This window comes from Centroberyx gerrardi, chromosome 12 (assembly GCF_048128805.1).
Source record: "Centroberyx gerrardi isolate f3 chromosome 12, fCenGer3.hap1.cur.20231027, whole genome shotgun sequence".
NCBI lineage: Eukaryota > Metazoa > Chordata > Actinopteri > Beryciformes > Berycidae > Centroberyx > Centroberyx gerrardi.
This window is the reverse complement of record NC_136008.1, coordinates 20,928,197-20,941,869: the sequence shown is the minus strand read 5'-3', so window position 1 is coordinate 20,941,869 and position 13,673 is coordinate 20,928,197. Positions and strand designations below refer to the sequence as shown.

The following is a 13,673-nucleotide window of genomic DNA, read 5'->3' as shown; positions in this document are numbered from 1 at the left end:
CTCTTCCCCCCCACCCCCCAAGCAACGCACAGGGAAAAAAAAAATACCCAGAAAGCATTGTGGGCCAGCGTAGCAGAGTACCAATGTGACAGCCAAGCAAAGAGGAAGCCATCGGGATCCAGACGCTGTGGAGGCTGGAAGAGACATCCGAGGAAAAAGCTGGCATCCCACACAATGCTACTGCTGTTGCTGCTGGACATAGATAGCAGCTTCTTCATATAGAAGTGACTTTTCACTCGTTTGCATTGTCCTAACCTTCACAACTTCAAGTTAACAGGTTCATTTGTGGAAACCAAAAATAGTCTGAGATAGCTTATAAACGTCATGAAAGATCTCATGATTTTGAAGTGCTAATCCCTGTTTTCCTTTTTTTCTTTGTCTCCATCTTTGGTGCTCAGCCTCATTACTGTGGTGTTTCTGCACTGCACTTCCCAGAGATCACCTGTCAATCAAACAGTGTGTCCAGTACTGTGACGTCTTCTTTCTTGGATTTCCTGTTGATGAAGTTTGAGTTTCTGTAGGTGGCGCTCTTTAGAGTAGCAAAATGGACATTTATTTACATGAAAATATTGCTTGATTATTACTTTAAGTCTGAAGGTGAACCTACTTGATCTGCCCTCCGAATCCTTCTTTACTCCATTACCAACCTAATGTACACCCCTCTATCCTCATTCATCACTTAACGGAGCACCCAAACAGGCTTTCAATAAATCTTTTTTCCCTGAGAACCAGTCTGCTTTTGCCTGCTGTGTTCAACGATCAATCTTTAATTACTTTAATTGTCCTTCCCCTTACCCACAGCTCCCGTATCTGCTAACTACCTTTGCTCCCTCCCACAAAAAATCCTAAGTGCTGTCGATATATCTATCCTGTGCATCATCGGTCTGCCATCCCTGCCTGTGTACATTCACTTGTCATCCCGAGATCCCTGGGTCCCTTATTAGCAGTTCACCTCCCCTGAGGCTGTGGCTCTTCCCTGTCTGAATAGCAAATCCTTAGCTTGTGTCTGGCTTGTATATCTCTGGTTAGGTGCTAGTTCTACTCCCAGGGAAGAGACAGATGTCCTCCCTGTATGTTGAGCCTAATTATAGAGCCAAGAGAGTTAATGGTTGTTGGACTTTCTCTGTCAAAAAAAGATTTGTAAGTGTGTACAGTAGGTGCTGGGCCTGAGAGGTGATACAGTACAGTGAAATCTACGTATTTGCACATTTTGCAGCATTGAGTTTGGTCAGATCTTTTTGTGGATTGTAGTAGATGAGAAGTAGAGAAAGTCTGGGAGACACCACAGTTGCTTCTCTAATTTATTTGGTATGCAAGGTAAAAAAAAAAAAAACATGCACTCTACAGGTGTAAAAAGGTATTTGCCTCTCAACTCAACCCATTTAAAGGCAAATTAGAGCCAGCAGTTTGAATACTTTGGCAAACATCCAGGCCAATTTGGGCCAGCTCTGCCCAACAGAAATTTGACCAGCTTTGGCCCTTAGCAGCAGAGTGAAGCTCATAGGTACTAGAGGTATATCATGCCACAATCAAAATAAATTCCTGAAGGCCTACAAAAAAAAACGTGTTGATTCCCATCTTCAAAAACTTCCAAAGCAATTCCTAAGCTTCCGGAGCTCCAATGAACCACAGAGACAAAGGAGTAACTATACTGCCAAAATCTCTGCAAGAGCGAGGCATGAAATCACAGCAAAGAAACCCTAGATCAACATCCAGGGATCTACAGTAATCGCTTTCCTTGGTAACAGTAAATGTTCATGACTACCACCATCTGAAAGACACTGGGGAAAAATGGGATTCATGGCAGTGTAACAAGGCAGAAACTACTGCTAAGTAAGAAATACATGCATGCTCATCTCACGTTTGCCAAGAAGCATCTGCATGATCCTCGGAATTTCTGGAAAACAATATCTTAAATGGACAGTAGAGTCAAAACCTAAACCTTTTGGCCAGCATGGGCCCCGTTAAGTCTGGTGAAAAGGAAACACAGCATTCCACAGTGACGCTACCACAACCTGTTGGCAATCGTGTCATAGTTTGGGGATGCTTTGCTGCATCAGCACCTGGACAAATTGCCTTCATTAAAGGAACCATGAATTCCGTTTTGGCAGACCAGCTGTCCGTGAGCTGAAGCTGACACACAGCTGGGTGCTTGCTGGGTGCAACAAGTCCACAATCTGGAACTCACAAGTCTACATCAGAATGGCTGAAGAACAAGGAATTTAAAGTTTTGGGAGAGTTAAACTCCATTGAGATGTTGAGGGAAGACCTGAAGCCCAAAAGAGTTGAAGCAGTTCCTCCATGGCACTGTGAAAGACTATTGGAACCGTTTGGTTGCAGTTATTACTGCTAAAGGTGGCGAAACCACTTACATGAGTCAAAGGGGGCGACTAGTCTTTCCCACAGAGTCATTGGATGTTTATAATTTATTTTATCTGGTGGTTTCCGGTGGCAACGGCTTTGTTATAAGATGTGATAATATTTCGTTTCACGACTAAATGCAGTAGAAAATCAGTCAGTAGGGGAACACTTCTTCATGGCACCACAGTCTCTTAATGCTTGGCCTGGTCCTGAGGCAGAGCTCAGCAGTCAGACAGGGCAATAAAACAGCAGGAAACCCAAGCCTTCCTGCATTATTGATACCCAGCCTGGGTGTAGACATGGCCCTTTACTGCTGTGTGCCGCTGGGCAGGCTGCCGCTTACCTGCATAATGGGACAAGCAACTGTTTACCCGCTTACTGGACTGGGTAAAGCAAACCTCTGGTACATTCTGGCCATTTCTCTCCAGTACATCCTCCCAGAGAAACACCGATAAAATTGAGCATCGCTGGGCGCACATCTACTGACTTAAAGATGCTGCATCCCTAAAACAACATAGATCAGACACATTTCTCTTGACAGTGGGATGGGAAATGCAGAGCTGCAGTGTAGTTCCATTCATGCATATGCTGTACAGTAACATTAACGTTATTTTCACTGGACTAGCAGGCTCAAGGGCATTGCAACCTCCAAAGATCATGGGAAAAAGAAGCGGCATGGGAGGAGGTGGGAAGTATGGAGACAATCAGTTTAAAGTGACTGCTGAGGTTTAGAGTAGATAAGGGTCTCATAGTAGCTTTATGGGTGTTCCTGGCCCCGGCTCATTAATCTGGACACACATCGCTGGGAGGAAAGTCCACCTCCCACACAGTGCTAGACATTAGAGAGGCAGTCTGTGGCTTTCAAGAATACCCGTCGTGAGATCGGCACTGCAGCTCGTGCTGAGCCGTCTTACCGAACCTCCCTTTACCACCCTCTCTTTTCACTGAGCACTGCAACTCGCCGCTAAGCTAGCACAGCGTAGAATCATTATAAGGCACCGTGGAAGAAAGAGAAACGGGGGTGGGAGGAATGGGCGGAAAGATGTAGTGGGAGAGGCAGAGGAAGGGAGCGGTGAAAATGGGAAATAGAGAGAAATTGAAAACGTTCAGAAAGCCTGGAAGGTGCTCCTCCCTGCTCAGTCGCGCTGTCCTTCTCTGGCGCATGCACACTTACACACACACACACATACATGCAGAGATGTGCACACACACCCTTTATACTGACTCTCACATGCATACCACTGCAAGTACACACACTGTATCTTTGTCCAGTGCTGTCAGAGAATCTATTTGTGTATTTTTCTGATTCTGTATTACTCAGTGTTACGGTATAGACACACATAGCTTCACATCCATGTTCTAATTCAGACTTTTGTTAATAATTTAATTGTATTTTGGAGTAACACCAAAACAATGGAGAGACAGATGGGCTAACACCTAGAATTCAACTGGGTTTCACACAAACTACATGTTACAAGATGCAGAACACAAGATATTGCATAATGATGTTATTGTACACCAGACGGAATGGTATTAAATACAATATTTAACAGTTTATATGCACTAAACATGTACACGAACACACGAGGCCCTTGAGACAGACATGAGAGGACCAGCCCCCTCTCCAAATGACACTGTCTGCCTCTCAAACATGATAACACATTGATGGTGACTCATGTTGTGGTAACAGCACCGTAGCAGCCAAAGGGGACACAGCATGTTGTTTATGTTTCTCACCTCTTACCCTCCTGTGCACGTACACACACACACACACACACACACACACACACAGCAGACATGTATCCTCCATTAGCTATAAGCAGAGCATGAATGCATCTCCTCTTAGGAAACCTGTTAATTGGAGTGACTGCGGATTTAGAACAGCAGCAGAGCTGGTGATAATTAATGCAACACACACACAGTATCAGCCATAACGGTTAATCAGAAACAAGGTCACAGTTATGAACATTGTCTGGGTTTAAAGTTTGTGTGCAGAGAGAGAGAGAGAGAGAGAGAGAGAGAGAGAGAGAGAGAGAGAGAATGTCAGACATTGTCAACGAAAATCATTATGGCCTTCAACTCCATAAACCTTTCATAACTCCCACATAGCAGGAGGATTAAGAGGTTGGGGCAACACAAGTAGCAGATAAAGATGGAGGCTATTAGGAGCACTAGGGGTGGTGGGGGCCAGTCTTTGGAAACAAAGCCATCTTAATTTGGCAGACACCCAAACCCTGTTACTGTAGTTCACTAGCTGTCTCCCTCTGGGCCACGGCCGCCCTGCATGTCCTCTGATCTGCACTCGAGGCCTTTGGATTCAGACTGGAAAGCAGCTATCCTGACCAAACCAGAGAAATGCTACCTTGAAGCGCTCCTTGTAAACTCCTACTTCTGAGTCCGGAAAAAAAGTAAATACGACTTCAATTGCTTCTAGTTGGAAATAATAACAAAATAGACGCTATAATAAAACTAGTCATTTGGTGGCTGCTTTTTCAATTTAGACAACAAGCGGCCGGGAGCTGCTTTGTGCTGCAGCAGCAGAATGAAGGGGAGAATGTGTGCACCAGGCATGTAACTGATGCTTTAATTGATTCATTAGCCAAAAGTTGTTGTGTAATCCATCCAGTCCAATCCATCCAGACAGAACCACAGCGGTTTAACATTATCCTTTAAAATGAGGGCTTATGTAGGTGGGGCAAAAGTCCCATGGCCCCCCCTATTCTGCCACCAGTGTACAGCTTCCATTCTCTCTCGTAATTCCAATATTTCTGACAGTACATGAAGGCAGCAAAACGCCAAAGAGACCAGGGTCAGCTTTATTAAAACCATCATAGTGGTAAGTTTATCTGTTTCCATCAGCTTGTAATAGAGCTGAGATGATCTCACACTAGGTTGTTTTGGGAAGAGCAGTTCAGAATATTAACATGGCCGCTATAAACCCACCTTACAAGCAAAGACACATAATGACGACCCCTAGCAGGAGAGCTGGGCTCAACCATGTGACTGATCAAGGCTACAGCAACACTTCTACAGGCGTCATTCCTGCTAGCAGTGAACATGGCTTTGGAGTGTGACTCCCAACTCTATCTTGAACCCATGGCCCTGTGCCTGCCAGCGTGGCAGATGGTCGTACTACCAAATGAGATAATTAGATAATTCAAACGCTTGCTCTTGACTTGGAGAAAGGATTTAATTATTCCCAGAAAAGTGAATTGAAAGGTGTTCCATGTAGTATTTTTACACATCAAGATGTCATTGTCAAATTAATTGTGATACCTTGGTATATTTACCATAAACTGAGAGAGACCATGGTTGAGATGATTGGTAGCCTCTATCTCACACCAGTGGTATTATTTCTTAAAATTAAAACCACATTTCCCATAAACCCCTTTGCTTCCTGTTGCAAAGAGGATGCTGCTACTTATTCCCCCTCTCCTTGTCTGGTGTGTTTGTCTTTACTGAAGAGGATAATCATGTTGGAAGTGATTTTTCCATCGGCCTTTCACTCCTTCCACCATCTGCTGTTGCCAGAAACTCTGAGAAATTTAGCTATTTGCCCTGGAAGAACAGCGCCCTCTTTGTGTTTTGTGCTGTAAAGTAATCTATTAGATTTCCCACCAAACCCGATGACACACAATGTAAAATTCAGTGTAGAGGCTGGTAGAGGCTGCCAATCTTCTCAGCAATGGTCTCATTTGTTTATAGTAATTACATCAAAATGAATGTGCTAATGATATATTTTTGTTAAAATGCTACATGCAGCACCTTTAAGTGACCTCTGTAACTCAGCATTCTGCTCCTGTGGTGGTGTGTAAACCTGCTGAAGACTTGGCCAGCCAGGCTGAACCGGAGGCGTTTGACTCACAGCTGGACCTCCTCTTCAGCACCGTGCAGCTCCCATACAGAACACACTCTCAAATGGATCTTCTTTCAGCTCCTCTCATTGGGATCTTGCCAAAGGCACTTGGCGTACACACACCCGTGCGTGTATGTGCAGTCGTCCATGCATGTACACAGACACACAGACACACAGACACACTCACACACACAGCCAGTGCAGCTCTAAGATTTCAGGAGCCTGCTGTTAGACGCACACAGGCCATGTGGAGTGCCAGTCAAGCGAGTGGCGTCAGGAACGGTGAATGTGGCATCAATCTGTGCTGCTGCTTGAGCTCTAAGCTTTTAAGAGTTTACAGCACTTCCGATCAGTATCACGCTCATCTGTCATGGAGGCTAATGTGTCTCCAATTTCTTGCCAAGCTTCTTAAAGCTCGTTTACTCATTTTAAATATATTGCACAGAGACACATCATATCTGTTATTGCCCTATTACTTTCAATTACTATGTTTTTCTTTAAACCTTTCCATGTTTCCAGCCAGCAGTTTGTGGATTCGAGACACCAACCATTTGGTCATAATCCATCATCTTGAACCTTTAGGTAACCTCCACTCCCATCTAACAGATACAGGCTATCTCCATTAGAGGATAATTACACTTCACCCAGTATTTTAAAAGACAGATGTTTGTATAAAATGATGGCCTGCAAAATTACAAAGGAGAATTGAACCCTGACACATTCTGACACATCCTACCTGGAGTCCAGACTTCCCCAACATATCTATTCCTGCTGTCATTGGTCCTCAAAGAGGACAGGGGGCCTGATGCAGTCCAAATGCACAACTCTCTGATTTGGTTTTTCTCTCTGTATCTCTGTGTCTGGGGCTTTAGGGCCCTAGCATGAGGAGCTTACTGCCCTGCTGCTCTCTGGACGTCACTTGAACCAGATCAGCAGAGCAACAGACCAGGAAACAGTTGGCTGTCAGTGGTAACAATCCATAAGAGATTATTTTCTAGACCATGGACACATCTAGGGACGTCTCACACCGAGACATCCCTATAAGTAGTACTTATGATAATGCAATGTCTTAATCCTTCCATTGTTACGGTCATTATGAAATGATAAGGTTTGGAGTTGCATCGACAAGAAGGAAACAAGTCAAATATTAACAAAACCAGGAGTTCTTGGTTCAGTTGGATGCTTTTTATCCTTAGTTGAAGGCTGAGCCCTCTGTAAGTGCAGTAAACATTTGTTGGTGACAATCAAGCTTTCAGCATGATATTGCTTGGATATATTGCTAGTTGGTCAGAGAGGATTTCTGGCTGAATTTAAGAGGCTGTCCCATCCATAGAATTAGAGGATTTCCTTACATCAGAAACCAATAGGAGCTAGAGGGGGTTTGCATGCTACAAGTTCATTCTGACAGACCAATGATGTTAAGCAAGAGCGACCAGCTACTGTACTGTACTGTATATGTGGAGGGCAATGTTTACTCAGCACTGAGAGACGTCAAAAGAATGCTGACACATCTTTGGCAAGTGGGTGAGCTTTCCAATCTGTTGTGTGATGATTTAACGCGGGTCATAAATATTTTTTATTTTGGACGCCAGGTGACAGACTGAGCTGATTGATTTGTCCCGCTGGGTTCGAGTTCTGCTTGCCACTGTCATTTTCTCTGTTTTTACATTGATGCAATAAAACCTCTACAGACGCTACAATGGCTCTCGTCATCTGGTCTCACGGTGGACTGCTGGTCTTATCAGGCTGTATTCATGAGCCTCCATTGGCCTAATTGTCAAAAGTCCTTAGAGGGATGTGAGACCAGAGGCCACCTGCAACCAGTGACAATGGGATGTAAAGGAAAGGTCAAAGGATTTAAGTGATTCGGTGGTGGGGTATTACTGATTGTAGGGAGTCTATGGAAAGCCTGGTACATCACAGTGACATGTTGCATACCATCTAAAATGTACAGGAACATGTACACACACATAGGGGAGCAATTAGGAAATCTAGACCCATTATAAGATTTCAAGAAACATCACACTCATACCCATAGGAAATCCCCCAAGCATCCATTTTGGAGGCCCGTCTAGTTTTCAAGCATCTCTACTCAGCAAATGACAATTATTTGACGTGGAGTGTTTTGAATGGAGAGTTGTTTGTCCACTCATAGAGCTGATATGACTCTGAGGCAGCTGTTAAAAACGATCTCAAAGTGTTAAAGTAACTCTGATGTAGTGTTTATGACATAGTGTTTATGGAAGTGTTGGCACAGTGTTGATTTTTACAGTCTCAGAGAAAAATGAACACTGGCAGGTTCGCTGTGCAGCTTTCCCAGTGGTCCTGCTAGATTTATGATGGCATAGCCTAAAGTCCTCAACAGTCACCATTTGGGCTTCTGTACGAACGCTCACCCTGGATTATGGCAGAAAGGATTGCAGCATCAAATCCTGCGTAGTGATAAATAAATGCCCCCCCAGTTCGCTGCATTATGCCTTTTCCCAGGACATATTTTTATGTTATTATATATTATTCATTTCTTTTCAGAGATGGAAACGGGCATCAATATCAGATTCAGGGAACTCCCCACACACAACCTCGCTCCCCTGTTTGTACAAAGCAATAAATCAAGGATAGAATCTGACAGTGCCTGACCACCTTTTGTGCCACCATAGAGGGTGGGGGGGGTGGGGGGGTTGTGGGGCAAAGGGTCTGTGTTTGTAGTAGTAACAACACCACCTTTGACCTTTTCAATTATGCATTCACCAGCACTGGAGCAGCACTGGGGCAGGAATTCATTATTCAGTATACCTATGCCTAAACCTGGGAGAGAGGGAGGGGAGAGGAGGGGGAAGCAAGAATCTACTGTCAGTGGGACCAACAACTATCTGGTTTAAATCATGGCTTCCCTCTGTTTCCATGCATATGCTCCTCTGCCAAGCACATCAGGGGAAGAAGTCCTACTGTAATTCAGTAATTGGTTTGGCTCTTCCAATTATAGTCTAAATCAAGCATAATGTGTTGTTGTGTGAGAGAGAGGCACACACTGAAGAACCTGGATCTCTAAGAGCATGTCAGAGCGACCATTACACACACACACACACACACACACACACATACACACAGAGGAATGGATGGGGGAGGCAACCATCATGGCTTTGGTGCGTGGCCTAGTTGTAAATGATAGAGGGAGGATGGATGGAGGGTGGGAAGGACACAGACAGATAGATAGATAGATAGATAGATAGATAGATAGATGGGTCCTTTACTCACATTCCAGGTGCTTTTTCTTGGGGGCTGTCTGTTCATGTGTGGTGGATTTACACACAGCCCGGGACACCTCGGATCCCGTCAGGCTGTACTGCGCCGCGGCGATGCGGTCCGTCAGCGTCTGGCCCGACATCTTCTCTCTGTGGAGTCCAACCTCGAGAATCACGCGTCCAATCCGGTCCTACCCCCCCTCCCAAAATGATCGACCAGCCTCAGTGATCCCAGCTGCCCTCGTAAACGCTAGGAGACAGAGATAACCACTACTGCTAGAAAAAAATAAATAAATAAATGCCCACAACCTGGATTTAATATGGAACAGCCCACTTTCTATGGAATTAGAATCGATCAGGGCGACATGAGTCTCTCTAGTAATACTGGAAATGCTGCTGATTCCCACTCAGTTATATGGGATCTGCACCTTGTCGGTTTCTGGAACAATCATGAACTGACTTTTTCCCTGGAGCGACAAGGCCAGTGTTATCCTTTCTTTGGAAAAAAATCTCGTGGGTAAATGAGCGCAAATTATCTTACTGCAGGATCCTATTGCGGGCTTTAATTTCGCTCGTTTTTCCTTTATCCCCCGATTAAATAGCATCTATATCTTACTGTAACGCCTTATTTCTCGGACAGCCTCCCTTACAAAACGGTCCGGTCCGGATGATGCTCGTCGATGCCTCTCCCCCCCCAGTCTTCCTCCAGCCTCCTGGATAATCCTCACCAGTCCGACAGTCCCTGGCTTTTCAGCGGGGAGTGCAGCGGAACATCAGCGCCTGGCTGGCATCATCCCCCATCCAGCAGCGGTTTTCCTCCTCCTCCACCTGGACTCGTCCTCTCTGCGGCCCACCGACAGCCTGCAACCACCGGCGATGCTCGCTTCAAACCGGGTCGGTGGATGGTGGCGGTTTTCAGAGGATTTGCATCCTCTTGTTTATTTATTTATTAATTTATTTATATTGTTTAATCTCACCCCGCCCCCTCCTATGAGTCAGGTGACGCGATAGTACCAACCCTGCTGCTGCAGCCTGCCTCTCCACTCATCGCGAGATCTGCAAGGGGACGAGAACGGCCAAGCAGGCTGCTGATGGGTTAAGACGAGCAGGGTTAATGAACCTATTCCATAGCCATGCGTGGTGTCTCTCATGCTGCTGCCGTGCTATGAAGGTCATTTTACAGCTTCATGGGGCTTCATTTAAAGCTCAGTTCAGACAAATCTTGGCCATATTTACCAGAGAATTTTAGTTTCTCTAAAGGTCCCATTTGCCATATTATTCTGTTTTCATGATTTTGTTTTCAAATGTAGGCCTACTATGGCTCAGGATAAGAAGAATAATGTTCTTGTTGTTTTGCAAATAAATGTAGTTCAGTTAAAAGGGTATTTATTGAATGGATTTGAATATTAAAGGCAGAGCAGTCACATACTGGGCCCCGTTTGGCCGACAACAGCAGCTCCTCTAATTTAAACGAGGTGAACCAACTGACTGGAGGCTTTCCACTTCAAATGCTGCAAACTGGCCTGATTGGAAGAATTTTATCAATATTGTTTAGTGAGAGGAGCCAATGAAGACCAAGTCCAGTTGTGATGTGTTGAATGGAGTTAGTCTGAAACTGCCTGTAAAAATGGATGGTGCAATAACTTTAAATGTAGTCACTCAAACAAAATGTAATTTTAACAGCTTCATTAAACATCTTCATCTTCAAGTATATAAATAGAGGAAAATGTAATTTCCTATAAGACACCCTCTTTAATCTTCACAAGTCAATGGGTCAGTATGTGTGCAAATCAAGGCTGTAAGGTTTGTCGCTGTCCATGGTGCTGATCTGATCTGCATTCGTGCCTTGCCAGAAGGAACAGCACCAGCTTCACCAATGTGCCATGAAGCTCTTTTTGTCGAGTTCATACCTTGTACAATCTATGATTCATACCAATAATTCATAACCTCTTCCCACACTGCCAGTAGTCATCATTTGACCCTGTACTGTACTGTACTGTTCATTGTGCATCTGCCCTGCAAAATACCCACCCAGTCACATGTCCACCCCATCAGATAGGTTAGGCAAACCATCCAAAAAAAATGCTCAATGCACAACTATTAAAGGTAAAATTAAATTATGAATTTATCTACATGTGCACCTGGGGCTTTTGAGGCCCTTGGTAGTCCGAGGCCCCAGGCAATATTCCCTCCATCCCTGTAGGAACACCGATGACTGGTTAATTAATGAGGGTTCATCGGTTTGAATCATTAACAAATACCTCCATATTGTTTTGCATGTAAGTCCAAGTTGCAAAATCTCAAGGAGTCCAAGTTGCGAGGCCTCATGTAGTCTAAGGCACAAGTGGCATGAATGCATTTTAAATGTCATGAAGACATGTCATGAAGTCTTTATTTATTAAGTCACATCGATATGGAATGGCACAGCATCTTCACTTTGTCCCGAAGGACTCACACGAAATGTTAAGGATCAGTCATCAAAGCTGCTCCATATATACAAATAATTAAAATTAAATAGAATAGAATTTGAAAAGTAAAATAGTCATTATAAATACAAAAAAAATGTACAAACTTGATTCTGTTTTTTAAGTTCCCCATTAATATTCCCTTATTTTTTTCATATACAAGTTGAGGTTTTTCACTAGTGTTGATCATTTATCCCCCGTTCATCCCCTGTCCCTCCCCTTGTTGTGTCCTCACGTCTTGATAAGGCCCTCTAGAAAGTCTTTCTCCACCATCTCCTCGATGTTCTGCCGAGCTCGGCTCCAGAACACTTTCTGGCTCTCCAGCTTGTGGCCGTCCTTGTGGCTGGGGAAGGGGGCGTCTCCGGGGGTGTGGGCGTAGGCGGGACCTGAGCGGCTGCTGGCCTTACTGTTGAAGACCTGGCTGAGCAGGTTGAAGAAGGGCAGGAGCTGCTCCATGCTGCGGATCACGTAGAGGGTCAGCAGCAGGTGGCCCGGCTCCCAGGACAGGGTTCGGCTGGAGCAGTCCTCCTCTGGGTTTTTCTGTGGGAGGGGGGAAATTAACAATAAATCATTTGATTTTTGATATTTTCTATGTTATTCGTCCTCCAAGGGGGAAATTCTCTTTTCGCTCTCTGGTTGGGTAAAGGGTCAGCCAGCTAGTGTGGTGTCCCTGGAGCAGGTAGGGGTTAAGTATCTTGTGCAAGGAAACCTAGACAGGTATGGCTTCATGGGGGCTTGAACCTTCCCACAACATCCGCCTTGGGAGACAAGCAAACACCCCCACCCCAAGTATTACATTCTTAGTATCAATGCTGGACAATGCAAAATTTCAAGAAACCCCACTGTATGTTTTCTTTAGACTACAATCATTGATTTAAGCTTGCACTGATGCCACAGGGTATGTATTTAGCTATATTATAGTCTATATATATATATATATATATATATATATATATATATATATATATATATATATATATATATATATATATATATACTGTATATACAGTATATACAGTATATATATATATATATATATATATACTGTATATACAGTATATACAGTATATTGCATCTTCAACTAAATTTGCTGTATAACAGTGTGTCTTTAACTAAGTTAGCTGGACAGACAACATTCTCTGCTGCTGTAATGACCCAAATTCCAAACAGGGATCATTAAAGTTTCATTTAATCTATGAAATATCCAAGACTTAGAAGCTGGGTTTATTCTACCCTCTGTTTAGGAAGGAAGAGAGGGAAGAAGAAGTTTAGGAAGTCGACAAACCATAGAGCAAAACAAAGAGGTCTCAAAATCTGTTTGAGGAATCTAGATTAAGGGGCCCTCCCCAGATTTTGGGATCAGGTTCCACTGTAGAGGTGGACAGTTAATGAGCCTTGCCCTGAGCATACGCTATGAAAAATCGACTCATTTGTCTCCATCGTTTCATAACTGCGTGCTTATTACTGCAGACAGAGGCAGAGTGAAATACCTTGGCTCGTTTCCTCAGCAACTTGGCCAGTCGAACCACGTAGGGCTTAAACTCTCTCTGGTGTGTCCCCTGCCGTCTCACTTCCAGGCCTGAATCGTCTGACGCCTCGGGGATGAAGGCCCAGCGGTACCTGGTAATGAGGCAGGACACACACATTTTTTACCTGCATTTAACAAGTCAGTAAAGCATTAAATAAGTGATATCCAAATACCTTATTCATTCATACATTCAAATACACTCCATAGTCACTTATGTACTG

General features: G+C 44.1%; 2 protein-coding genes across 4 annotated transcripts in view; both read right to left on the bottom strand.

The window, feature by feature from the left end:
- Positions 1 to 9,602, bottom strand: part of snap91a (synaptosome associated protein 91a) — a 42,836-nt gene extending 33,234 nt beyond the window's left edge. For both annotated transcript variants that reach the window (XM_078286970.1, XM_078286971.1), the window contains exon 1: positions 9,473 to 9,602. In XM_078286970.1, the coding sequence (XP_078143096.1) occupies positions 9,473 to 9,602 (130 nt within the window). The remainder of the gene's footprint in view (positions 1 to 9,472) is intronic.
- A 2,232-nt stretch (positions 9,603 to 11,834) lies between these two features.
- The window catches only part of dop1a (DOP1 leucine zipper like protein A), a 33,692-nt gene continuing 31,853 nt past the window's right edge, over positions 11,835 to 13,673 (bottom strand). For both annotated transcript variants that reach the window (XM_078287110.1, XM_071902394.2), the window contains 2 exons: positions 13,415 to 13,544; positions 11,835 to 12,464 (listed from right to left, as the gene is read on the bottom strand). In XM_078287110.1, the coding sequence (XP_078143236.1) occupies positions 12,156 to 12,464; positions 13,415 to 13,544 (439 nt within the window). In that variant the 3' untranslated portion in view covers positions 11,835 to 12,155. The remainder of the gene's footprint in view (positions 12,465 to 13,414; positions 13,545 to 13,673) is intronic.